Consider the following 26,497-nt stretch of genomic DNA (forward strand, 5'->3'; position numbering starts at 1 on the left):
AGACAGACAGACAGACAGACAGACAGACAGAGGAACCAAATGCAATGGCAGACAAAGGGAAAGGCAATAGGCAATGTGGCACTGTTAGGGAAAACAATGCAGTGTACTAGTCCCCCTGACATTTGATTGAAATAATGGCCAGCAGTGCACTGTTGTTGGCAGCTCTGATGGTGTCCACTGCTGAGGCACTGACACATGGAGGAAGTAATGATTGTACTCTTCCTATAATAAAACCAAGCCTGAATGACAGCTGATTTAGTAGACCTCTGTTAAGTATTAAATGTAAATTAGTGCTGCACATGTTCCCGTACTCGAGTTTACATACTTTGGCACGGAAATGCTCCGAGGATGATTACTCTACATCCTGGTTTTCTCTAATGATGGCTCACAAGTCTTATTTCAACAGGTTTCCCTGTGGCAGTCCCGTTTCAAAACTTGTTGGAGTGAGAGATTGAATTTCACATTTAGTTTGAAAACTACTTAAGTGGAACCACCATTGTCAAAGTCCAAAATTAACACCACAAAATTCCAAAGTTGTCTTCACTAGATAAACCAGTAAGGAGATACTGGCCTGTAGTTTTTTTGGATGTCTTGGTTATGTAAAATCAATATTTAATTATTGTGTTCTTCCAAACTTGTGTTCTTATATAATCTTATATCTTTTAGTAGTAGTAAAATCGTAAAGGTCATTTGTATAATAAACGTGGATACCATAAACATTTTTTAGCGTTATATATAATTTTATATATTATTATATATTTTACTTCCCTGTAAGCCCTCTAAGTTCATTTTAGATTTTAATCATGAATCTGAAACCTCTTCAGTCATAGTGAAAGTCAAGATTTGAGACTTCACTGGGCGGGGGTGCCCTTTGTGTCATATGATGCACGTCACAATGCCCTTTAGAACCAGGAGGCTCTTTATCTCCTCTTTACAGCCTCCTCCAATCTTTATTGACCGCCACACTTTGCATTTTTGAAATATCAATAAAGATAAATGTCCAGCTTCGTCATTACAGGTGGCGTCACGTGGTAATGATTTCAGGATGGCTCCTTTAGCGACGTGATGATTTTAGTTCTTTTAATAGCTTATCTTTCTTCCGTTGGAGGCCAGCGTGGACTCTGGCCGTCAGCATTTAAGTAGGCAGCACAGGCTTCTGGAGCATTTCTAGTAGATGAGTCCGGTTTTGTAAGTCTATGAAAGCCCTTTGTCTGTTAGGGATGACCCTTGCTGTTGTAAGGCCTGTATCTGTCTCTGCTCAGGCAGCCAGGCAGGCCTGCAGTGAGGATGCAGCAGCTGGCCGAGGCCCAGGCACAGGAATGCTGTGTGTGCTGTTTAAACAGAGGCTTGTCTCAGTGCAGGCCTGGAGGAGCTGAGGGAAGGAAGTTGCTGCATGTTTACATAGCTCAATTGTCCTTTGGGCCCCCCCAGTGTCTAATGCACTTCTGTTCAAACATTCACAAGTGTGGAGATGACCCCCACTGATGCTGGTGTTCACAGCTCTGCCTTCACCCTGGCCCTGCTCTCTGTTTACATGTGTGTTTTTGTACAATGAAGACTCATGGCCACTACTCTCTTTCCTACCGTGGGTGTTTGCTGCTTTAACCTGGAGGCTTGGATGATAGATAACATTTTTTACAAGGCTCAATTTATCACACTGAGGCATAAGGGAAGGGCAATGAAAAGAGATGTACAGACAGATGAAGAGAGTGAATGCAAGGTCCTGTCCAACAAGGAGCCAGACATTGACATACGGCGAGTCGTCAAGCTAATTGTTGTTTGAATTACCTGTTATGATCCAATGACAAATCTCTCACACTCTTGCCACCAGAGCGGAAAATGTATCCGGGGATTGGCATGATCCTCGCAAGTGTGTAAACCTGGCTTCAACAAGATGGATAAATGCAATTATTGGGCAGACCTGGAGAGGGGAAAATCCATTTAAAGCCTGTAAAAGCTAAGCAGGGGCCGTGGTTAATTCATTTGGCCAATTTACGGGTGATGTACGAGTGTCAGGGCACATTAGTCTGGTGGGGGAGAGGTGAATGTGTGTTGGCCCAGTGGGTTGGGTGGATGTGTTTTTTTTTTGTAAGGGGGGGCTACATGTGAAGATGGTCTTTAGTTGCAGAGCAGTCTCCTTGAGACCTGGTTCCCTACTTCTCTCCGATCCTCCCCCTCCGCCGTCTCAGCGGACAAAACAAATGGAGCCTGGACATGGAAATGACAAAAAGATGCACTGAGTGCACTGAGTGAGAGGGAAGAGGGATTGCTTTGCAAATGAGGTGGAGAAACATGGCTGTGGTCCGCTGGGCGGCAGAGTGAGCACCACAATGCTTTGCCATACCAAGGGCTCAATCCCCCCCCCCCCCCCCCCCCCCCCCCCCCCCCCCCCCCCCCCACATCCTGCGAGTTGAATGACTGCTTTCTCTATATGCAATAGTTGCGACCACACTGTGTGACCAATAATAGCAATTAAAGCCCCAAAAGAGCAGACCTGTAACCTAAGCAACATTTTATTTTCTATGCTACTGGAAGTGAGTGAAAGATAATGCATAGAAGAGCAAGCTGAAAAAAAAAATATATATATTGCCCAACTTTTTATGTTAATGTTTGTGTTAGGATTTACTCTGACCCAGATTGACTTTCATACTCTCTGAGTTTTAAATTGAGCTCTAATTCGGCAATGTTTACTTTGGGTATTCAGAGCCCTGAGCACGGTGACCTGCTCACCTGACAAATGTTTCCTTTTTGCCCGAGCACTTGAAGTGCTTTTATGTTAACCAAATAAAAATATCATTGGTGAGACTGCAAGTTATTTTCGTCTGTGTTTCTTGTACAGGGTGGACCGATTTTGTGTTTATCAACTCTTGCAACACATTGACATTAGATAGCTTCACTCTGCTTGGTCTGTTACTCAGCTATTGTCTCGCTGGAGCAAAACCACTCAACGGTTACACAAGCTGAGCGGTATGCAAAAACAGTGGTTAGAGCATGGCCAGGCGGCTGAGAGTCGCCGAGGGAAGCTTTGGTTTACAACTCCAAGCCACAGCCTGAATCAGGGCACGGTTTGCTATCAGACAGAGGAAACAAGAGAGGCTAAGACCTCTCTCACCATGATGCAGATGAAGTGGTTGAGATCACACTTGAGTGCCTCTTGCTTCTGTAGATTTGGTTTGCTGGTGTACATACGTGTTTGCAGTCTGTGTCGGAGGCAGTGTGTGTTAGCGTTTGTCACCTGACTGCCAAGCAGCTGGCTTCAGGGAACCATAGCCAGTGTGAATGCTTGGGCTTGTCAAAGACAGGTGCCAGCGCTGCCGTACAGCAGCTGGGAAATGATTGCAAGGCCCACAGTCAAGTGTGGGCCATTGGGAGACAGCATCAGCTAGAATTCCCTGCTGGTGAGGGATCAAATGTGAAGGCCTCACTCCAGTGCCATGGCTTAAGGCTGAAACATGCTGTATGCGCCTGTGCATGCACCTTCTGCACCCGCTCTGTATACCATACATACTTTGCTCCTCGATTTGCCCTTCTATAGGGAGAGATGTTATTGCTCTCCAAAATAAACTTTGACATGTGAAGATCCTTGTTTCGCTTAAATTACTGTTGCTGAACAGACTCTGTTCTTATGACTCAAGTATTCAAAGAATGTACAGGTAAGAATTACACGTTGTTCACACATTTGATGTCCAGCTAATCTGTTGAGCAGCTGCAATTTGAAGGAGCTAGAGTTGCACCTCACACCGATCGAACCGAAAAGGCGTGCAATAGGCAGTTAGCACATGCACAATGTCTGGAATTTGTAGAGAAAGGCAACAGATCTGCACACATGCTACAATTACATCTTTGCAGACATAAGACCTGTCATGTCCTAGTGAGCTCCAACAACCACAAAAGGCATTTAATGGCCTTTAGTGTTCCAAAATTCCACTAACATTTGTTACAGATTTCTGAATAAGTAAAGCAATAAAAAGCTTTCTAAGATTTTATTCTGTGTGATTATCAGATTCAGTCTTGCCTGGTTGAGTTTCATTTTAATTCAAAAGCTCTTTTTGAAAACCCGGCACAGTATTAGGGATGTAGACTGACTTAATAAAATGATCATGTAAAATGTTAATGTTTTAATGTCTGTGACTTCTCTCTGAACATTGTGATATTACGTAGCAGAGTAAGCTTCTCTCCCAAGCAGAGCAATGTCACAACTGGAAAGTGGAACAGGAACTCCCCCGTCCTCTCAGGATGGTGGGGTTGTAGATGTGCCTGGGAGCCATTACTCTAAGCCCTCGGAGCCTTCGAAGGGAAGTTCCCTGGACCCTTTTCATTTACTACACTTGCCTTAGGGATCACTTTGAGTCCTGCATTCTGAAAATCCTGTGCTGTAAATATGCAGATCTAGTCATCATCTTCTCCTGATCCGCCTGCTCGCTTCTTCCCAGATGCTTGCCCACCCTCATGGGAGAACAACTGCTGGCTGCCGCCTATAGGCCAGTGCAACACATGGAAGTTTTCTATATGCTCCCACAGATCATTTTACCAGTATCAGTAGACGTGCCTCTCAACACAACTGTTCCCAGTTAGTGGCGAGCTGCCAGTCTTATTACGGTCACCAGTAGGACAAATGTTTTTTCACTACCACTGTGTGTAGTTTTATATGACGTGGCTTGGTTGTTCAGACCATTCAGACCATTGAACCAACCAGTCAATTGTCTTCCTCTAACGCTTTGGTAAATTCAGCTGTACATTATGTCGACAAGTTTTTTTTAACATGGTAGACATTTGTCTACTCTTGGCATAATAAATAAAGTTGTGGTTTAATATTACATTGATAGGTGCAACAGGTAACAGAGCAGAAATGTGCCCCAACAAGCAGCCGTAATATTTATAGTAATCAGGTTTTTTATTGGTATGCCCAAGAAACACATTTTGGGGATTGAGTTAACATTAGTGGCATGTCTCGCACATTCACAAGTGATCTCAGTGAAAACTTTTATGCCTGACATTAATGAGGCCAGTCAGCACAGTTAATTTGTTATTTAGCTCTGCGGTAGTGTTAAATCATAAACAGGCTCAGAGAGGCCTCACTAACAGTAAGTGATGAATAAATACTGAAACTCTACCCTGAACTTAAAGATAACGTTGTTTCTTGGCTGGACAGCCCGACTGTTGGAGCTCCCTGGCCAGACATTGAGATGCTGTGGTCTGAGACACTGGGAAAGTCAACCTCTAATTGTTCACAGAAGCCATTGGCAGGAGGAGCTGAGAAATGACGAGTGACGAATCACCGGGGTCCAGTGCTAAGATGAGAGCGCTCACACTTGCCATTCCGGGCTTTTGGAGCCCACTGGGATGCTCCCCAATGACAAACTGGTTGTCCTAAAGAGAAGAAAAAAAAAAACTGGAAAACCCAGCTCTTTTTGTTGGCTGACTTTTAAGAGACAGACACTTTCTTCCCGTTTTAAATTGGCCTTGTCATGTGGTTTCCTCAGCTGGGCTGCCGGGATGCGCCTGTTTCCACATAGGCCAATGTTCCGTACCAGTTTTGGTTTCGAGAAAAATAAGGGTCTGTTTTTTCTGGCACTGATCACTATGGTATTAAACTTCCAATTTTTCCCCAAAGCTAACACAGCCATGCGTTTGTATTCTTCACGCCTTTTTGATCTCTGTCACAGTTGCTTGGCAAGAGGCACATTTGTCTATCTGTCCTAACACTGCCACAACCCTGTAACCCTCCCCCCTCCCAATTGTTGCACAAATCTAGTTTTTGTGGTATTTTCCTGTGTGCCATGATTTAGCAAATAACATCAGTAATGATTCAATTGGGCATAAAGTAATTGAGAGGCGGCCTGCTTGCCATCTGTCTGGTGAGATTACTACTTTCTGTGTAATTAAACGTGTGACCTTGCGGCCGTAGAGGGAGGTGCCAGTGGGCAGCTACTGCCAAAGAGCCTGGCCATCTCATTTGAAGTTGGGGGAGGCTGGCTGATGGGGGGGGGAGAGTTGTTATGCGGTTTTAACCGTTTAGCCCAGCTGCTAAAGATAGCACAGGCTGATGTGAGTCAAGCTTAAGTGGCAGTCTCCTTTACATGGATGTGTGTGTGTGTGTGTGTGTGTGTGTGTGTGTGTGTGTGTGTGTGTGTGTGTGTGTGTGTGTGTGTGTGTGTGTGTGTGTGTGTGTGTGTGTGTGTGTGTGTGTGTGTGTGTGTGTGTGTGTGTGTGTGTGTGTGTGTGTGTGTGTGTGTGTGTGTGTGTGTGTGTGTGTGTGTGTGTGTGTGTGTGTGTGTTCACATACACCAACGAGCCTGTGTCAAAACCCAAGTCACCAAGCCTCAGTCAATTTGGCGATGCAAGAGGCGCCCCGCTGAAGTCGGAGTGATCCCTGTGTGCATACAGTGTAACCAGGAGAGGGTAGAAACGCTGGATCCAAAGAGTTTGTGTGTGTGTGTGTGTGTGTGCTGGAGGGGTTCACAACGGGCTGAATAGAGGCTGCTGTTTTAACTCTGATTTTATGTGTGGTTTTGTGTAGACTCCTGAGGTTTGGTTTCCCTTGGACAGTGTCCAGAGATTACAAGGCCTGCTTCTCCTCAGCTCTCCTGCGAGGCCGACGTTAAGGGCCCTGCAAAGCTCTGTGATTGGATTTCATTCCTGATCTGGTTGTTTGGCGTTGTAAACAGGACATTAAATACAGGGTAGACAGTGCACCAATGAGTCTTTGTGTCAGTGTATGTATGTGGGGGTGTTTGTGTGGTTTTCAGGCTTTATCCTCTGCATCCTCCATTGTGGTGTCACACACCCTGTTAAGAAGAGGAACTAAAACTCGTGTAGCACGCCGATGATGTACAGTTCACACACAAACACAGAATGCGCAACTGAAAAATACATCAGTATGTTTTTCTCAGTGTGGGCTGGATGGTGTCTTGCAATACTTCCACCCAGAGCTTGGAAAAAATAATCCCTCTTGTTCCCCCAAACAAAAATAACCATTTTAATCACTATGGTTGTGCTATGGTGCAGCCACAGCGTGGCTGGCAGGACCCGGCTGAGGTGGCACAGGCCACAGGGGATGGGGACGAACTCTGGGCTGGCCTCCTGGGAAATTACAGTGTGGTGTGGAGAGGGGGGGGGGCTGAAGCCCAGAGAGCTACTGTTTGCAGCGAGCTAGTTGCTCTCTGTTTCATCTTCGCCTTCTGGAGGTAATTGGAGATGTACTTTGTGTAAACATGTTTTTTGTTTCAAAGTTAAGTTTCATAGTTTCAGTCAGAAGATCTGTGTATCTGCCCAGCATGCAGAAAAATACATTTTAGTTTATCTTTAAAAAAAAAGAAGATTCTTATCATCAAGGGGACTCCATTTTCATGTCCATTGTTTCATACATTCTTATGATGCTGTTCCCTCTTGAACTTCTTTAGCCACCTCTTGTCTCCCTTTTCTCTTTTTCCACCTCCCTCTCTCCACCCAGCAATCCCTCCTCTCTCTCGCTCTCTCCCTCTCCTCTCTCAGTATGTGCTCTGATTACCTCTCCAAACTGGCAATAAGTTGATTGCTTTACAGAGATGATGTAAGCCCCTGCCCTAGGGTACATCAGGTTGGATTTCTCCTGCTTTATCTTGTAAAGCCTAAATTAACAGCTGGTTTGGTTGGAGTTCTCCTGGATCTGACTAAAGGATTAGGCTTGGTTCTCATGCGAGTCAATCCGGTTTGATTTATTGCAGGTCTATCAAAAAAGATCAATGGGAGTCCTTTTGAAAGTAAATCCTTAATCGCTCTTTGCACTTACGTGTCATCATTGTGATTTTTTCCCCTCCCGTCTATCGGTTGCTCTCTCCTTTCTCCATTTCTCACTCCCTAATTCTTATTCTTTCCTTACACCACTGTCTTGTCTGTTTTTCTTTTTACACCCCACCAACCCAGTGCATGGTAGCGATCTGACTTTCTGTCGATGGTAGCATGGTGAATTGCCGGATAGATTTTTCTCTGGTCTCATTAGGTATCCATCAGGGCAAGGCAGCCCTAAGCACGGTTTTAGCATCCTCTGGTTGGGATCACAACCGAAATGAGACCCTGCTGCTGCTGCTCTTGTTTTTTCTTCACCCAAATTTCACCTAAATCATGCCCTGTCTTTTCTCCACATTAAGCCTGTCACTCACTTCTGGCTCTTCAAGGACGTTGATGAATTCATATGTTGTCATAGCCTTGAACTTTCTAGTCAGTATTAGCCTAAAAAAATGTTGACCATCTTCATTCCCTCCAGGCATAGATGCATGCTAACACCTGAAAAACAGACGCTAAACCAATTCCAATAACATAATCCTAACTTTCAGTCATCTCAAATATTGCAATAGTGAACGCTTATTTTCTTGCACATTCAAGTGCACATGCTGCCCTGTCGACAAAATGATATAACACTCAAACAACACCCTGCTGCATATTTTCTCCCAGACATCCGTAATGTGACCTGGCAGCTGTTGAGAAATGGGGAAAGGGTGTGGGGGTATATATTATACTAAGGTTTATATTCTTCCATCTACTCCAGCTTTCACTCATTATGTTATCTTCAGCACCCCCTCCACACCTTATTTTCCCATACTCATTCCTCTATTTCTCAAGGCCATGACTTTAAGGAATCTGTAACTTGAAAAATATAACCAGTACCACAGGCCATGGGGTTAGATGGACGGGCAAACATCATTGATAATATGCCATGACGTCTAGGCTACACGTCCTGTTGGTGGTTCCTCTTAAGTTTCTCTAAACGGCATCCATCAGGGGTGCATGATTCAGAAAATGTCGCTATTTGATTCAATATTTATTTTTTTTATTTTATTTTTTTTTATAAATAAATATGAATCAATTTTTGGAATTCTATGAATCGATTTTGAATCTGTAGAGCTTGAATTGCGATACAAATACGATTCGATTTTTTTTTTCACACCCCAAGCATTCATATTTCTCTTGAGGATTTCCTGAATACTCTTGAGTCAATTTCTCCTATATGTTGAGATATCACAGGGGTGTAGGGAGGTGAAAAGGGCTCCTGGCAGATCAATGTCAAATTCAGGTGTGTCCTCCTGGCATTCTCGGTGAGCTGGATGGCTGGCAGACTTTGGGTTGGGGATGTGGGAGGGGCCGTTGAGGAGTGGAGGTTGTGTATATGTGTGAGGGGTGGGGGAGATCGACGGGATACGTGGGAAGGAAGGGCTTGCTGTCAGCCAGCTGGACCTCTTAATCCTACAGCCTTGGGGAGTGTGTGTGTGTGTGTGTGTGTGTGTGTGTGTGTGTGTGTGTGTGTGTGTGTGTTTGTGTGTGTTGTCGTAGAGATTTGTCAGTTTAGCACACCTCTGCTCCCTCTTTGGCCCAGCTGAGCCCACAGTGTGAGTGTGTGTGTTTGTGTGTTTGTGCTCTAGCGAGAGACAACCAAATTTCATGTGCACTGTGTTTACTGTAGTCCTCGCTTTTAAAGGCACACTGTATATTTATGTCGAGACGACACAGCCTCTCTACCCCTTGATGTTGGAGAGGCACTGGGGGTTGGTTTGAGGTGGAAGTGTGTGTGTTGTGGTGTGTGTGTGTGTGTGTGTGGAAGTGTGTGTGTGTGTGTGTGTGTGTGGGGGGGGGGGTCCCGCGTTGCTTGTGTAGGGCTGTCCCGCGTTGCTTGTTGAAGGCTGGGGAGGAAGGGGTGATGAGGGGCAAGTTGTGAGGGCAACAAACACTGTCAGCACCCCCCTCTCCGCCCCATCCCATCCACTGCCTTCATGTCCAGCCCTCTCTTGAGTATCAAATGTCTATTCTCGAAAACTCGTGTGTGTGCACTTTTTCCCGTTTGACGTCATACTCCAACTAACTGGCTGATTGCGTCATCCCCTTGTCATTCATTAGACACAAAACATACTATTTAGCCACATTCCATGCAAGCTTCCTCTCTTTTTCTCTGCACCCGAGCACCCTCTCTGTCTCGCTCTCTCTCTCTCTCTACACCACTCTCTCTCTTTTGGCGTAGACTTTTGCATATATCACAGGCTGGCAGGCTAAGAGCTTGGGACTTCCCCACGCCACACTCCAAGCCTTTGATCCTTTGCTTTGGAGGTAACATCAAAAGGAGAGGCATAGAAAGGCAGCTACTACTGTGAAGTTCAATGTTCAACTTGATGGCTTGGCTGAGGGCTTTTTTTCCCTCTCTCCTCCCCGCCCCCCTCTCCCCTCCCTCACCTCCCTCCCTCCTCCCGCGGCTCCCTCGATCCCTTCGCTGCATCCCTCAGCTGACAAAAACACACAGTTTGTAGCCAAGGTTTTTTTTGTGCCTCTGACCTCACCTCCATAGAACCTATCTGGCACAAAACAAGACCTCCTCCCCATAAAAAACTCAGATATACAGATGGTGTACACAAAGATTCAGTCGTTTCTTTTTGATGGTGTGGTAAAAGGTGCAGTTCTAGCGCCCGGCCCTTCCCGTACTCTCTGTTTCCTCCACTCTCTGTGTGGATAGCATGCTGCATCCTACATTGCAGCTGGTTGCATCAATGCCAAGCCAGGCCCATTGTAGCAGCGGTGGTGGATATGTTAGCAGGGAGAAAAGGGCATAATGTTTGATGCACGCCCCCTCTGTGTATGGATCCATCCTTACTTTCTACGTCACTTCTTCGGAATATGCGAAAAAGAGTCAGAAAATGCTCAGAGGAAAAAAAAGAACTCTGCTTCTTTCAGCTGCTTTGCTTGTTGTGTTGACACGGGGCACAGAAAGCTTGCAATCATTCGGAAAACAAATGATTTTCATAAAGGCCTCAACTGAGTTTCTTATGCAAACTCTAAATTAAGGCAGTATGAGATGAAATCATGCATTATAGGTCAAAGCCAGCTTTTTCTGTGGTGTAGTCAACTGTATTTAAATGACACAGACTTGATAAGGCGATCCAGAAAGCTGAGGTGCTCCACTAAATGCTTTTTTTGTTTTTTTATGAGCTTCCCTCTCTGACTGTGCCAATTAGCAAAGGCGTGTGGCCTGCTTTTCTTCTCCTCTTTTTCCTGCTCCAACTCTCTATCTAAATAGACGCTCTCTATCGTGCTCCCGCACACAGACACCGCCGTACACACACCAAGCACACGTTTGGTGTATCATTAGCTTAGTGTGCGGGGAGGCGTGCGAGCCTTGGCTCTCCCCTGCCTTATCTCCATGTCAATCACAGCGTGTGTGTGAACATCAGTTGTAATGATCTCCATCCAGCCTGTCGGTGCGTGTTAGCGCCTGGCTTCCCTCGCCCCCGGAGCAAGCCGTTCCCTAGCTAATAGATGCAAAATTAAGCTGATCAATAGATGGCCTCAGCTCATTATTGACATGTTATCGCGGCGTGGGATTTTTGTGCGGGGGTTTAATACAGTGCTATCTCCAGATGCAAGGCAAGAGGAAAACAAAAAGTTAGCTGTTTTTACCCAAATGGCCCACTTTGTTTCAGCCCTGCAGTAATATTACATTAAGCTAATTTATTCTTACTCAATCTTATGCACATGACATTCTATATGCTAAAACCGTTTTGGATTTATAATGCTTGTCCTATTGGAAGAGTAATCATCTGCTCAGGGGTAGGAAATGAGATGGAGACTTTGTAAACCGGCATATTAAAGATTCATCAATAATTGGCATGTGCGCTGCTGTTTGTGTTGCGGGGAAAGAAGGTGGGGGGCTCTTATGGACGGATCACCACGTGATTGAGCTAAGTGGTAATTAACCATGAGAGAGGTGTGTGTGTGTGTGTTTGCTTGTGTGTGCTTGAAGATGCTGCTGTGTGTCAGAAAACGTTGCGATGCAGAGGGTAAGATGGGGGCTGCATCGCTGACAAAGTTGATTTGGAGGTGAGCGTTGAGGGCATGTGGTCAGGTTATGGAGGGACGAGGCGGGGGGGGGGAGCCACCCACTCTGGTCCGAGATACACAGCCGTCTCCCCTGACCCTCCTCGGGTGTTATTGTCCTAGAAGCATCTCACATTTTAATGAGCTCCAATAACCAAACCCTTATTACTTATTTATTCATTACGTTACCGTGGCAAAGCAGCAGAACCCCACTGTGTGAGTGTGCATGCAATTGCATGTGTGGATTTTTTTTCCTTCTTTCTTGCACGGTGTCATAGTAAATGCCATGTTGCATAACAACAGTTATAAGTTAGGTTAAAGCTAAATGAACCTAAAATAGATGGTTCAAAGCTGACAAATTAGCATAGATGGTTGTGTTATGAATCCATAACCTAAAATCATATTTGGGATTTGAGTAAAAACCCTTTTAAATCCTGTGCTTTAGGTATGCTGAGGGAGTAGGCCTCATGAATATGGAGGCTGAACTGCTTCAAGGTTCATGTGCAAGTGTGAAAGAGACACAAAACAGACTGAATGTTTGTTGGCTTCGTATGATGCTTTTGTGAAGATTAATTGGCTGTTGGTATATGTGTGTGTGTGTGACGCCTTCAACATAATGCTTTCTGATTGATAAATATGCGTAGGTGGAATTGTGTGATAGCGTATAGTGTTTTCACAATATCGGAAGTCTTTGTGAAGCCTCAGAGTGTACACATTCTCTCCCTCTGAGGCATGTTTCATAGCTTCCTTATATCCAGTCTACCGTTTAACTAATTCATAGCGAACTCTCGCAGAACAAAACCAGACACCCAACATCAAGGGCAGCGTTCAGCTCTCCTCCAGCACAATACCAAATACAGCATTCTCCAGCAGAACGTGGGCGCTGCAATCAGCTTACTTTTTCTCCCTCAGCAGAGCTCAGCTGCTGTTCACCTTTTTAACTCTCCCCTCCACGCCCCAAACCCTGCTTCCTGCAAACAAAGGTAAGCATGTAGTGTGCGCATGAGTTGCCCAACCTCTTCTCCTCCTACCCCCTGGCCTGGCCTTGCGTAAGGGGCTCAGACACACCTAGTCCTGCTGACGTGCCTGTTCACCTCCATGTAGCCTCTGACTAGGCCAGTGTTTACGAGACTCCAACCAGGAAGGTCCCGGACCTGATCTTTGGCCTGTCAATCCATCAACCTACTTCCACTGAGCTGTGGGACCTCTACTGACTGCTATTAATAACAATGCTGATTTGATTCTACAAAATGTCAGAATGCTCACAAATAACAATTAACCACACTGAGCTGATAGTTCCTGCAGATGTTTACATGGATCTCAGTAATCTGACAAGTTGATGCATGGAGGAAGCTGTAATAGCCTACATTTCAATATGGAAAAAAACAAGTCAATGGATTTTCTGTTTTTAACCTTTTCACCGCTCATCCAAGATGCATACTAGTTCTCAAATTGATAATTGACAAAATGTCATGTCCTCAGGATAAAACCAGTAAATGCAGTTTTTCTTTTGAATGAGTACATCTAGACATCCTTAGACACGCATGACTGAAAATGTTCATAGGATAAAATGTAGAGGGACTTGTTAAGTATGTCGATGATTTGATAAAGCACCTTTAATACAAACATTAAGTTATGGTTTTAGTAACACAAAATATGTTTTAGTACCCCACACTAAACAACCTTTCACCTATGCTGCCCTTATCTTTAAACTAAGCACTTTGCATCCAGTTATTTTTGTAGCCTTTACTAACCAGACTAGGGAGTATTGATGAGTAATCCCACTCTGTTAAAGTGATAACTTAATAGGGGTAAGTGAGACAAGTCGATTAAGTTGCATTTATGACCATTGCTCTTATCAGAGCTTCCAGCCTCATATATAACCCACTCAGTTTGTCACCCTAGTGGTCATGGAAGCTAATGAAAGCACACCAAGGCCCAAGCTATATTTGTGTCTGAGTAAAGGAAAAGAAAGAAAGAAGAGTCACTCAGATAGAAGAGTAGCTCTGTGAAGCAGCAGAACCACCTGAAAGCAGAGGCATTCTGCAGCAGAGCTTGATGCTAAAGGTGCCAGAGTGCCTGTTCATTAGCAGGGCTGACGGAAGACCAGCCAGCTCCTGCTGGCCTTCACCCTCCCTGCCACAATATTTATAGAGCCGCCAAGAGATAGTCCTAATGACACAAGGAGAGGGACAGTGGGAATGGGGGGAGGACGTGCAAAAGTCAGAAAAAGAACGCTGTTTACTTTCTGAGGCTTGTTGAGAAGTTGGTGTGTTTTGGGCTGAGAACTTGAACTGAGAACTCGGTATGTGCATCCGGGTGTGTATAATCTTTGCTATAATCTATCATCTTCAAATCAGTTTAATTTAAAGGTAGTGAACTACATTTGTGCTAAACATTTGACAAGTGGACAACTTTGTCTCCTTGTGATTGTCGGAGACAGATTTGTCGGCTACTTGTTGTGCAATCCTTTGAAACTTTTTGGTCAATCAACTGGTGTTTAAACATCACATTTGCCCACACATGCTAAGTAAACAGTGTCAGAGCAAAGCCATACTTATCTCGTGAAACAGTGTTTAAGAGAGTGAAACTAACTTCCAGAACAGGCCAGATAAAAGTCAAGTGTTCATGGAAATAAGTCTAAAGAAAGGCCACCAAACAGATCAGCTAAAAACTAAGCTTTTCACCCCTTTTTTGTCAAAGACTGCAATACTTTCTGAGATATTATGAACAAAAGTACTTTCACATGCCTGTTTCTACAGCCTAATTTTAAGGGGTGAGTAATATCTGAGTTGGGTGGAGAGGAAGGAGAGGTAATTCTCCATGTGGAAAATAAGCTTTTATGAAAGTGTTGTGTTGAGTTTTTTTCAGAGTGAGAAGGGGAGTTTAAGGTGGAGGTGGAGATTGTTGGCAAAGGGAGTAGGGGTAGAGAAGGTGAGGAGGGGAGGTTTTGGATCAGGCCAGTGGCCCAAGTGCTGTCAGGGCCAGTGGTACCCCAAAGCGATTCTGGCTTTGGAGTAAGTATGGACCCAGCGGACCCCTTCCTGCCCCAAACCCCAGGCCTTCCCACTTTCCACATTTATTTTCCTGGTTGCAAAATGCCTCTGGCTATTAGAGCAGGTGGGGTGTGTTTTTTTGTCTTTATTATTTACTCATAAAATGTGCATTAGTAGAACTAAAGCAGCTATGATAGGCACTATTGTGTCAAACTTTCTCAGAGTTTTGTCAAGGTATTCGTTTTACAGTAAACCCATTCCCCCAAAATGGTACCAGGTACACCCGATCAGACACAACAACGTAGAGTAGACTGGTGATTTCTTTTTATAACCAGGTAGATTGGTCTGTGTTGCATTAAGGTTCTTCCTCCCCTCATTTAAAGAAACTGACTGTCCCTCAAATTAATAACAAATTAAGTGTTTGTATAAGCACGTGTTTGCTTCTTCTCTGGCACCTGTGAGTGAGGACAAAGGCTGCGGGCAATATCCGCAACAGATCAAGACAATATGCTCTGCTCTCGTTTTTAACGGGATAAAATTGTAGTCAAACTAGATAGACTAATCTTTTAAGCTCGGTGCAGTTTACTTGCTGAGCTATGAATGGGTTCCTCTTACTAGCCTTGATCATTTTAGACTTAATTTAAGCTCTTTAGAGTAGCAGTCTGATTGGTGTAATCTGCAAGCTGTCAATCCCATCTCTGAGTGCTCTCCCAGAGGAGCTGCCGGGCCTGTCGACCACAATATGTTCAAATGTGGGTGAGCATTGTTGCTCAGGTGGGAATGAGCGAGTAAGCATGTACAGTAAGTAAGTCAGGGTGTCACTGTGAATGTAAACGTGTTATCTGTAAAACTGCGAATGACGCCCGTGTAGAGCTGTGTCATGTCTGTCATATGAGGCGTCCACAGATGGGTCGAAGATCTGCTGGACTCTCTAGAGCAACACCAAGTATCCATATGCTAGCTCTAAACCCAAGCTGCTATATGCCTGTCTGTCTCTGCCCCTCTGTCTCCCCTCCTTTCTCACATTGCTCACATGGCTGGGATGCTCGATTGAGCCCCAGTGGTCCTCATCATCTGTCCCTCGGTTCCCTGCTGGAAAGTGGACCAGTGTTTGGGAGCCACATTGGCACATAAGGATCTCTGTTTGTTTGATTGGTCTAAAGCCCTCTGCTCTTAATCCAAAACAAAACGAACAATCCCTGCGGTGGCTGCTGCTCTAGCCGTCAGGCTACATGTGATAAACACATCAGATGGGGGCGTTATGAAAAAGGAGCTGGTTGTTTACCAGAAAGGGGCGGATCAATCCTGCTCTTTCCTTGCCTGTCATTCTCACTTAAAAATGTATGAGTAAGAATTCTCCCCCCCTCCGTCTTTGTCAATAGCAAGTATTGACGTTTAGTTAATGTTTGATAGGATGTGGAAACGATGGGTTATATTTGGGACGATCAGAGTCTAGCACTGGTACAAGGTTTAGGCCAAATTGCTTCTGTGCCAGCTTGTTGAATTAGTAACAACAGTGGTGAGAGCCAGTGTCCAGACATGTGTGGATGATGTGTGAGCGCTCAGGATGCCCCTCCAATTGTCTTGAGCCTACAGCCCCTCTGCCACGAGCTGTGACACCGGGCCCAGGGCCTCAGCTTGTTTTCAATGCGATGACAGTCGGTGTGGATCTGGGTTAACACTCTGTAGCTCATAACATGCCAGACCTTGGTGCAGCAGCAGTAACTCACATATGGGTGAGTTGTCCAGCATGCAAATAGAAAGCATCTGCTCAGATATAGTATAGTAAAACAAATATATCTGAAACAAGTAGCAGATTAATTGATCGACGGAGCATTTTGTACGGCTATTTTTTAAATTTATTTTTTTCCAATACTGTAGAATAACAGCATCCTTAAACATGAATGCCTTTAATTAAACCGAAAAAGACACGTGTCTCAGCATAACGTTTTCATTTCAGCTCCGTGTGAGGGTCTTGCTGTCATTTACGGTTGTGCTGTTTTTAGTTGTGAGTGGATTTCTACTAAAGCTTTGGAACCCAAAAATGGTATTGTGGATAGAGATGTTCCAATACTGGTATCGCCTCCGATACTGCTTAAAACACTGGTATAGGTATCGGGAAGTACTGGAGTTTATACACCGATCCGATACCACGTAAAAAAAATCCTAAAGAAAATCTACTTTAAAGTAGTTTATTATGTTCTTTTCCCGTTGTAACTGAATGCCAAACCGGATAAAAAAAAAGAAAGTCTTGTGGCATTCATTGTTTGTGTTTGTTCATGTTTCACAAAGAGTTTAACCTGATAAAATACATGACACACTGGTATACGACCGGTACTCGGTATCAGCCGATACGCAAGTTTAGATATCGGAATCAATATCAGGAAGCAAAAAAAGGGCCGCAGGTCGGATTCAAACCCGGGCCGCTGAAGAGGACTCAGCCAACATGGGGCGCACGCTCTTACTGGTTGAGCTAGAGGCCGCAGCGACAGGCCCGTTTTCTGACTGATTTTAAAGACTAAATGGCTAATTGAAAATAGAACACACAGAAAATTATTATTAAGGAAAATAAGCATTATTTTGGAAGCAACTCCCCCTCCACCAACCCCTTTTCTTGTGCTTGGGAAAGCAGTAGAGGACAGGGAAATCAGAACACTGAGAGTGAGTTCATCCCTGTGTAAGGGTTTAGAGGACTCCCTTGTCTTTCACTTCATCAGAGACAATTGAGTCATTCAGCTCCCATTGTGGGGCTGGCCAGGCGAGTAGGGGTGCAGGGTAGGGGAAGAGAAAGGGGGGAGGCTGAAAGGGAGAGGGGCAAAAGAAAAGCCGTCTGCTGCACAACCTGGAGCCGCAGCACAGCCACTGGGTGGCTCTTGCAGGGTGGGGGTCTGTCAAGGGGGGCGTGCTAGTGTTTGTGTGTGTGGGTGGGGGGCAGGAAGAGACACAGAGGAGAAGAGAGAGTTATCCTGGAACTCCGGAGCAATTTGTCACATTGGAATGGCTCTTGAGTTACCCGGGGGGCCCCCTCATAGCGGGAGAGTTTTCAGGTCGCAGAGTGGGATACAGGGAGGGGCTTGGAACAGCAGAGAGGGGTCAGAGGTCATGGCCTACTCAAGACCAGGCGGTGCGTCGGTTAGCAAGGCAGGCTGGCGGGTGGAGGAAGAGGAAGGAGGCCAAAAAGGGGGTGGTCGGAAAGCCCGGTGCTTGCCAGGGCTCCGTTTTCCTTGGCATGCTTGTAAAACCTACAGGAGAGATTAGTGTGTGTGAGAACATTTGCAATAGCAGAGCTGAAGTGGAGCCACTTGTCAGGGCATGCGCTGCGGCACCCTCCCTCTCTCTGTAGTCTTTCAGTGTCTCTCTACCACACTCAGGGGTGTCACCTTCACGCTCCTTACCCACCTACTCAGATTGTCCTCTCGCTCGACTCCTTCTCTGGCTGCAGCTGTGTTTGGATATTTGCGAGCATGTGTGCACACCCAATGACAGGACTTTCCCTCTTTTCTCCTGCACTGCTCCGTCTTCTAGCCCCCCTGGCACCAATGGACACTGTCTTGAATTACCTCATAGATGATAGCAGCCCCGTCACTCACTTCCTCCTCTTTTACTGTTACAACACCAACCCCTCTTCTCCTCCTCTCTCCCCTTCATGGCAATTAATACCCAGTGTGGGGGGTCCATAAAAAAGACGTCTACTCTGGAGTTTTTACAACCTTTCCTTTTTCCACTCTCAGAACATACAAACAAGCATAAACAAACCCAGTTTTTTAGCAATGAAAACCATCTTGGGGTTATAAATGAGTTATAGTTTCGGAGAAAGACCAGGCAGCAAACTGTTTTTTTCCCTTGCATGGGCTGTAACCGAGGACATGGAGTCAATAACTCCCTCCAGCGTCTACCACTGGCAGGCACCCCACGGTGAACTCCTCGCTAATTACCACTGATTTAGACACAGTCTCAGGAAGGGTCGCGACACATTCACTCTCTGACCAGCTCTGACACACGCACGCACACACGCACACACACACACAGCCTCAGACATGCATACAAACTAGCCGTCAACACAAAGATATTGGATCTAATGTACTGTACCTGCATCACTATACAACTGTCAAACTAAATGAAGTTTGAAGACTGAAGTTCTAATTTATAAAACAGCAATGCCTAATCTTTTTGTCACCAAGTGCACAAAATGTGATCTCGGGCTCTGGGCCAATTATGATGGTGAGATAATTATAAATTGTAACAGGATTGCATGAACCTTTTTAAGGTCTTATGTCATTACATGATCTCAATCCCTCTATGTAATTGAATAGAATTCTGATAGCATCTTTAAATGGAGCAACAAACTTTAAACATGTGGCTATCAGAGGTTGAAAATGCACTCCAGAGTTAAGATTTCTCGATCATGTTGAAGGTTTACATGCAAATGGAATCATAGGCCCCTATCCAAGTCCAAGCTGACCTGTCAGACTGTCAGGGGGGATTCGGTGTGTAATAGAGCAACTTATATGAATATGTATTTAAATAAATTCAAATTAAAAAAAACAACAATGACTCAGCCGTTGTTACCAAGAATGTTTGGCACCAAGCTTACAAAATAGGTCTGTTATGCCCCATTTGTCTTAATAACCCAACAACATTTATTGTTCCTGTTCTTGTATTTGGTGTCTTATCTCTCTCTCTATACATGTATATATATATATATATATATATATATATATATATATTATATAATATATTATATATCTTATATCTCCAGAACTGCCATCACCTAGATAGCCACTAAGGCTAATATTTGAATGTAAAGGAGCTGCTGCTGCCTCAGTACTTTCCCTTCTTCTCAATTTTAAGGCCCTTTGCCTCTTAAGACCTATTCCAAGGCCTCAGAGTCAAAACTGCTGCTGTGACCGCTTTCCCTCAAACTAGGTGGCCGAGACATTGGTAAGCAGTGTCTAGACCACATACTATAGCAAGCTCAACACTTTTCTATTGATGGCCGACAAATCTACAGAGAATTTCCTTTATGGCCAATGTATATAATATATATGAAGATACAGTAGACCATTTAAGGTAATATCGTCAATGCAGCACTTTCACCTAATTAAAGGGCTCCACCCATTTTATAACAGACAGATGTTTCTCATGACCCTTGTTTTGGCTTATCTGTGTGTGTGTGTGTGTGTGTGTGTGTGGTGTGTGTGTGTGTGTGTGTGTGTGTGTGTGTGTGTGTTTGTGTGTGTGTGTTGTGTTTGTGTGTGTGTGTGTGCGTGTTGGTGTGTGTGTGTGGTGGTGGTGCGTGCGCACGTGCGAGAAAGACAGAGAGACTTCTGATAGAGGCCAAGTAAATCATTTATGGGACCAGTCAGGAGGTTTAGCCCCAGAGGAGCGTGGTGAGACGCCACGCTTTAACCTCTTTATGAGTTCCAGTAAAAGTCTTAACAACAGTCACATTTATGACATTAGGTCATCTTAAAGCCAGGAGGTGTATACAGTACTACCTTTAACGTCCACCCGACCCAAACTCCGAGTTAGTAACTTAATGTTTAAAAAAAATTCTGCTCACTGAGAATGAGCCTGGCTACTAAGGGAAGAGTTTTTTGTGTATATTTCTCAAAATGTGTAATTTGATTTTCACGTCTACTGTGTGCATTCCTGCTGGACTCTCACATACATGCTTGAGGCCATCCTCACCTACATCCACCAGCCGCTTTAAGATCTTTATTTGCTTTTCCATTTTTTTGAGTTTCCACACCAGTACACCCATGTAAGAAATGTTGTGTCCCTTTTTGTCTTATTTTTTAATTTGTTCTTTTTGCTTTCTGCATTGTTAACATGTTTTGTTTGTTTCTTTCCATTCTGTTTCCTTTCTACCATTCAGTACCTACAGATGAAATGGCCCCTGCTAGATGTTCAACAAGGAGGTCTTCAAAGTAGACAAGCACTTAAAGATGCCAGGTCCCCGTCACCGGCACACATCGTTGTAAGTAATACTCCGCCTGGTACTTTTCTTCTTTCACCAGCTCTTCTTTCCTTATTCATGACAGAAATACAAACAAACCCTGCTTCTCTTCTCTTATCCATCCTGAAAACTTCTTCAGTGTCAAAGCCCTCCCTTTCCCCCTATGAATGGATGTTTTGACTGAAAAAAAAAATACATTTACCCCTTATCACAGTCACTAACAAACCCAGTCAGTTTGATGTAAACTTGTAAACTTATGTAGATTTTGACAATGAAAGTTCTGTGGATTCCGGAAAGTATAGCTTTCATCTGTCAGTAAATGATCAGGAGGCGAATGGCCCTGGGGACTGCTACTGTGGCAGGTGCAGCAGTTGTTCTTTGGACAGCCATGCCGCCTTTAATCCCAGAGAAAATGATTACTCCCAGCCGAGCCTTGTACTAAGCTGGAAGATAATGAAAAACAGGTCCAATGTTGACAACTTTTTCACGAGAATGAGCTAATGCTGGACTGCTAACATATTGTCTTTAAGGGAAGTGTGGGCGTTCCTTCAACACTGATTACCCTGTCCATGGAGTTGGAGGAGTAGTCTGGCAGGAGAGTTGGCTGGACAGCCATAGGGGCGTACACAGTACATAAACATAACAGAGCATCCACCCCAGGCATGTCAATATATAAGATCTCTACAATGAACAGTTGAACGTGAACTTAGTAGATAGCTAAAGGCATAAAGTTTTCAGAAGGTCAGCGGAAAGGTTGAACATTGGGAGGTGTGCGTATGTGGTCACAGGGTTAGTGAGCCAGGAAAATCAATGAGAGTGGGGATTGAGCAGAATTAGTAAGGTGATCATCTTGAATGCCCTGGGCCATTATTGGCACAGTTGTTACTTTTTGTTTTGGAGTCGTGCATCTTCTACATATCGTTATGAAAATTTGAAAAGCGCAAAGCGATTTTAGATGGAGAAGCCTTCCAAGTTTGTGTGCTCATGAATAGAATATTTCCTGTGGTAACCATTCAGCGGTGGAGCTAATAATAATACGTGACAGACCCTTTTTTTGTTTATGCTCTCTGCGCACCAACACAGTTAGTAGCCGTAATGGCTCTGGAGCTCACAGGAAGAAGCAATGATTTTTTATCACACAAATTGCACTGTCAAGACAGAGTGTCCCTCTGAGTCATATTTGACATTTGATCAGTTCAGTTACTTTTATGGTCCGTGATAAATACCATCTTGAGCAGTTATTCAAAAGTTGGCAAGCTGAGGCCTCCTTGGTATTTTGCCCATTTAAGTTAAGCATGTCTTAAAATAGCTGGAGCTGACAAGGCTCTTTATTTGAAACAGAAACCTTGTCAAAAGTTGTGTTTAAGACAAAGAGCTAGCAATGACAGCGTTATTCTGAACACAAGCTCAGCTAAGGCCCTCCTTATCTGTCAATGCAATGCTAGTGTTATTTTTATACCAAAGAGTTCAGGGGCCTCTTCATACTCTGTTATTTTAGGAGACGCTGAGAAAAGAGTCCCAACTCCTATGAAGTCATTAAACTGGTCGTAGGCAGCAAAAGCTGCAGGTAAATACTTGAGGTTTTATACTGGTATGAGTCATATGGCTGTAAATACTTACCACCTCACATCCACCTAAACTCCTGCTAGACGATTCCCTTTTAAAGGAAGTTTGAGAACAAGTAAAATGTAATGGTTGCAACTCAACTTTTCAGAATGCATTAGTAATGCCATTTTACATACATTTCTGTTGTAATATTTGTTTTCTAAATTTAGATTGCTCACTGACTAATTGGGTGCTCCATTGATCTAAACTTATAACGTGACACCTTTGGCTTTTTTTTTGTTGGCAAAATTAATTCAAGCATCTATCTTCCACATTGTGCTCAGAAGGTGGTAATACAAACAGTCAGACATGCAACACTAACAGGCTTGGAACAAAGAGGCATCACCACAACAGAAACTGGCTGTGGGGCGAAAAACAAACTTCAAACAACGTAGATGGACAACCAGTCAGATGGAAAACATAAGCTTGCACATTGCTGGAGTATAAATCCATTCACAACAACACAATGTAGTGACTGTAACTATTGAGTTACATGAAAATACAATACAAAAATGCATAATAAGTGACTGATTAGCGAGATGTAACGAACATATCGGCATACAAGTTCCTTGTAATATAACAGATTCAATTTGGTCCTGATTGGGAGCCGAGGTTTCTGCCTTAGGTGGCAATATAGCCACAACTCGATTCAAAAGCTCTTTTGCACACCTCTTTTCTGGGGCAGGTGCGTCGGAAAAGGCAAAGGTTACCAGCAATATTTGTTAAAGACGTCCTGCACACTGTCCATTACGTCGAAGGTCTGTGTGACCGAAACGTTGTGAAATAAAAGTATTTGCAAGGCGTAATGAACAGTGTGCTGGACTTCTTTAACAAATATAGCCACAACTTAAATTAAGTTAACAGACTAGAACTGCAAAGATGAAACAATAATTGATTAGTTGTCAGCTATTAAATTAATAGCCAACTATTTTGATCATTGATTAATTGAGTCATTTCTCATTCAAAAAAATCAAAAAAAAATCTCTGATTCCAACTTCTTAAATGTGAATATTTTCTTTTCTATTCACTCCTCTATGATAGTAAACTGTATATCTTTGAGTTGTGGACAAAACAAGACATTTGAGGACGTCACTGATCGACGTTTCTCACAATTGTCTGACAAAATATATAAGCAACAAATCGAGAAAATTATCAACAGATTAAATGACAATGAAAATAATCGTTAGTTGCAGCCCTATACTGTATAAGAGATTGAAGGGTTAATAACAGTTGGGTTTGATGATAAATAACTCCTTTTCTGAAATTTTAATGAACCTTCTGGTTTCTTTTTTTCTTTGGGCTTTAGTTTGAAGCAGAAAAACAGAAGGAAAAGCAGTACGGACCAGTGAGAGAGAGACTATTAAACTGATGCTGTGATTTTTACTGACACTGATCAATATGAGAGAGAATACATTGTAATATTTGTGGTCATATTGCCCAGCCCTAGTGTGATCTATTTGATAGAGTATACAGGCTGGTAAGATCAGAGGCATTGCAGCATCACTGCCTAGGCACATGTCTCGCTGTTAGCACCACTGATATATTGAATGTGAAATGCAGCTTGTATAGTTACCGCTCCTGCCATCTCGCTCCAGCATCCACCTCTGACTGAGAAAGAAGTGTGATTGAATGTTTCCTTGGTTTGCATCATACCGTCTGTTGTATGTATAGAAAAGACAGGTAACTGTGGACAGCATTGTGCTTGCCAATGATAACCCCACACGGACTCCTGCTGGTGTCACTCGATCAGTCAAGCTTCTTTTTTTTTTTTTTTTTAACTAGAACATGTAGCCCTGCATGTTCCAGTATGTGATCTCCTTTTCAAAAAACTGGTAAACAGTAGTTTTCTTTTTGTTTACTAATGCAAAGAAACACTCAGGCGCCTTGGTCTCTCCCTGGCTTTAGTGCTATCAGGCTGCATAAGCAGTGATAAGAAGCCATCGATTGACCTGCAAGATAACTGCAATCTGAAGCCTAAGTGACCCCGAGACCGTTGAAACAACAATAGAAAGACACTAAGAGATAGAGGGTAAGATAACGATGGCTGTAGATAAAGTTGTTGGAAAGTTGTGGCTAAAGAGAAGGATGGAAGAGAGATCGACAGGGACAGAGATGCAGACAGACAGTCTCATTTCTGGCTGGAAGGCTCAGTCGAGGTGGATCAGCCGAGAAAAGAGGAAATGACCTCACGCAGGCTGTTCTTTCTGAGGGCACGTTGTATGCCCCTGTTTACCATGCTCTCAAAGGGGGTCACGCAGGACCCTTTGAAGTGCTTGACCACCCCGCAGGCAGCCTCAAAATCCGCCGCTGCCGAACTTTTAGGCCATTGGCTGAAAGTTATTCAATATTTATCCACCTATTGATGTGTATTTTTTGAGAGAGACTCCCAAGAAACATTTGTATGCTCCTGAGGGAAAGATCATGAACAGTCCTTGCTTTGTCAACGTGCCTTTTTATTGTGATGTTTTAATTTGACATTGCATTGTGGACTTAAAGAGACTTTGTGGATATTTAGCAGGAAGTAGCTTAAAGCTGGTGGCCAAATCTAGAAAGTTGTGTGTGTCTTTTTGTGTGTGTGTGTGTGTGTGTGTGTGTGTGTGTGTGTTTGTTTTCTTTTACCACATAGACAGTGATTATTGCCTTAACCCAGTAACAGATTACGTACCATACCAGATTGTTTTGTAAGTCCATTACTTAAAGTGTGCATTTGTTGATAGCATCGACAAAAGTGCAGTAAAAGACTCAGCAGGTGTCCAAGCAGAAGTTGGTAATGTCATGACTTTATTTGGCTAAAAAGTATTAAACCAACTAATCTCAGTCACGCTATCAAATATTTCCTAGAATATAGATAATGAAACAGCACCTCTACAATGAAATACAATGATATATATTTAATATATATAAAGAATTTCAAACATTCTTTGTATTGAATTACGTTTCTGAACTTTCACAATTCTGTGAATTGGGGCAGAAACATGCAAATGTTAAGGGCATACACACACAAACTACTTTCCTGACATTCACGTGCATACACACATACACACACACGCACACACAGCCTTAGAGTCTAGAGCCTAGCCTTGGTCAAACAATGTCTCTATTGTTTTGTGGGCTTTCACTGGCAGCAGGGGACGGCTGGAGTGTTAACCATTTCCCAACTGCGCCTCCCTGTGTGTTATTGTGTGTGTGTGTGTGTGTGTGTGTGTGTGTGTGTGTGTGTGTGTGTGTGTGTGTGTGCGTGCGTGTCAGAGGTAGTGAAGCATGGGCACAGGGATGAAGAGGGGGGGGGCACTAGTTCCAAGTGTATGGTAATTAGTGTGGAGGAAGTGATGGAATCTGGCCATTTTTATGGCCTGCAAGACCTCCCACCTGAGCCTTTACAACTACTGAACATGCTTATTCCATTCCCATTCAGTCTTGTTTCTCTAAAGAATGTGAACTGGAAAGAGGCTGTGTGAAAAGAGCTGGGTTGTTTTTGATATTATTAAACAAACTAACACCGAGCATTTAGAAAAGGCATGCCACAATGACTCTTTAGATACCAACAATGGGCCAAAGGACTAGATGGGCATTCGACTGCTACTCTAGGTTTGTGTTAGAAAAGATAGAGCCAGGATCACATTCACCTTCCTTGACCGCGTCTCTGTCCATTTTTAGAGGAATGGGGATAAAGGGGGCTTCCTGTGGTCTGAATGGGCCGTGCACCTGGGCAAGGCAGACAATTGCCCAGAACTCTGGGATGCCTGGCCTCCTCAGCTGTTAATGAGCGACCCTGTGGTCAACAGGCACCACCCACACACATAGACACTGCGTCTATAGGCTTTACCTAGAAGTCTTTTTCAATCCTGACTTATACCAACCTTAAACTGCACTTTCCCTCTGCATTTTAAGCCTTTTCCAAATAACCTCTCCCCCGCTTTTGTCTTCTTTCTCTGTGCATCCATCCACCCTTAACCTTTGCTGCAACAGAAAGCTCATATCTCACACATTGTTGTGGTCCCTTTTGACTGTAGGGTTATTAATTTGACACATTCCCATAAATAATTTATCATTTGATTAACTCAGTTGATAGAACTGGGCAATATATATATATATATATATA

At 43.8% G+C, this 26,497-nt stretch overlaps 1 protein-coding gene across 27 annotated transcripts in view; it reads left to right on the forward strand.

Annotated features, from left to right (window-relative positions):
- Positions 1–26,497, forward strand: part of tcf7l2 (transcription factor 7 like 2) — an 88,647-nt gene that overhangs the window by 9,974 nt on the left and 52,176 nt on the right. For all 27 annotated transcript variants that reach the window (XM_032501879.1, XM_032501877.1, XM_032501889.1 and 24 more), the window contains exon 4: positions 20,710–20,811. In XM_032501879.1, coding sequence (XP_032357770.1) covers positions 20,710–20,811 — 102 coding nt within the window. The remainder of the gene's footprint in view (positions 1–20,709; positions 20,812–26,497) is intronic.

This window comes from Etheostoma spectabile, chromosome 21 (genome assembly GCF_008692095.1).
Source record: "Etheostoma spectabile isolate EspeVRDwgs_2016 chromosome 21, UIUC_Espe_1.0, whole genome shotgun sequence".
NCBI lineage: Eukaryota > Metazoa > Chordata > Actinopteri > Perciformes > Percidae > Etheostoma > Etheostoma spectabile.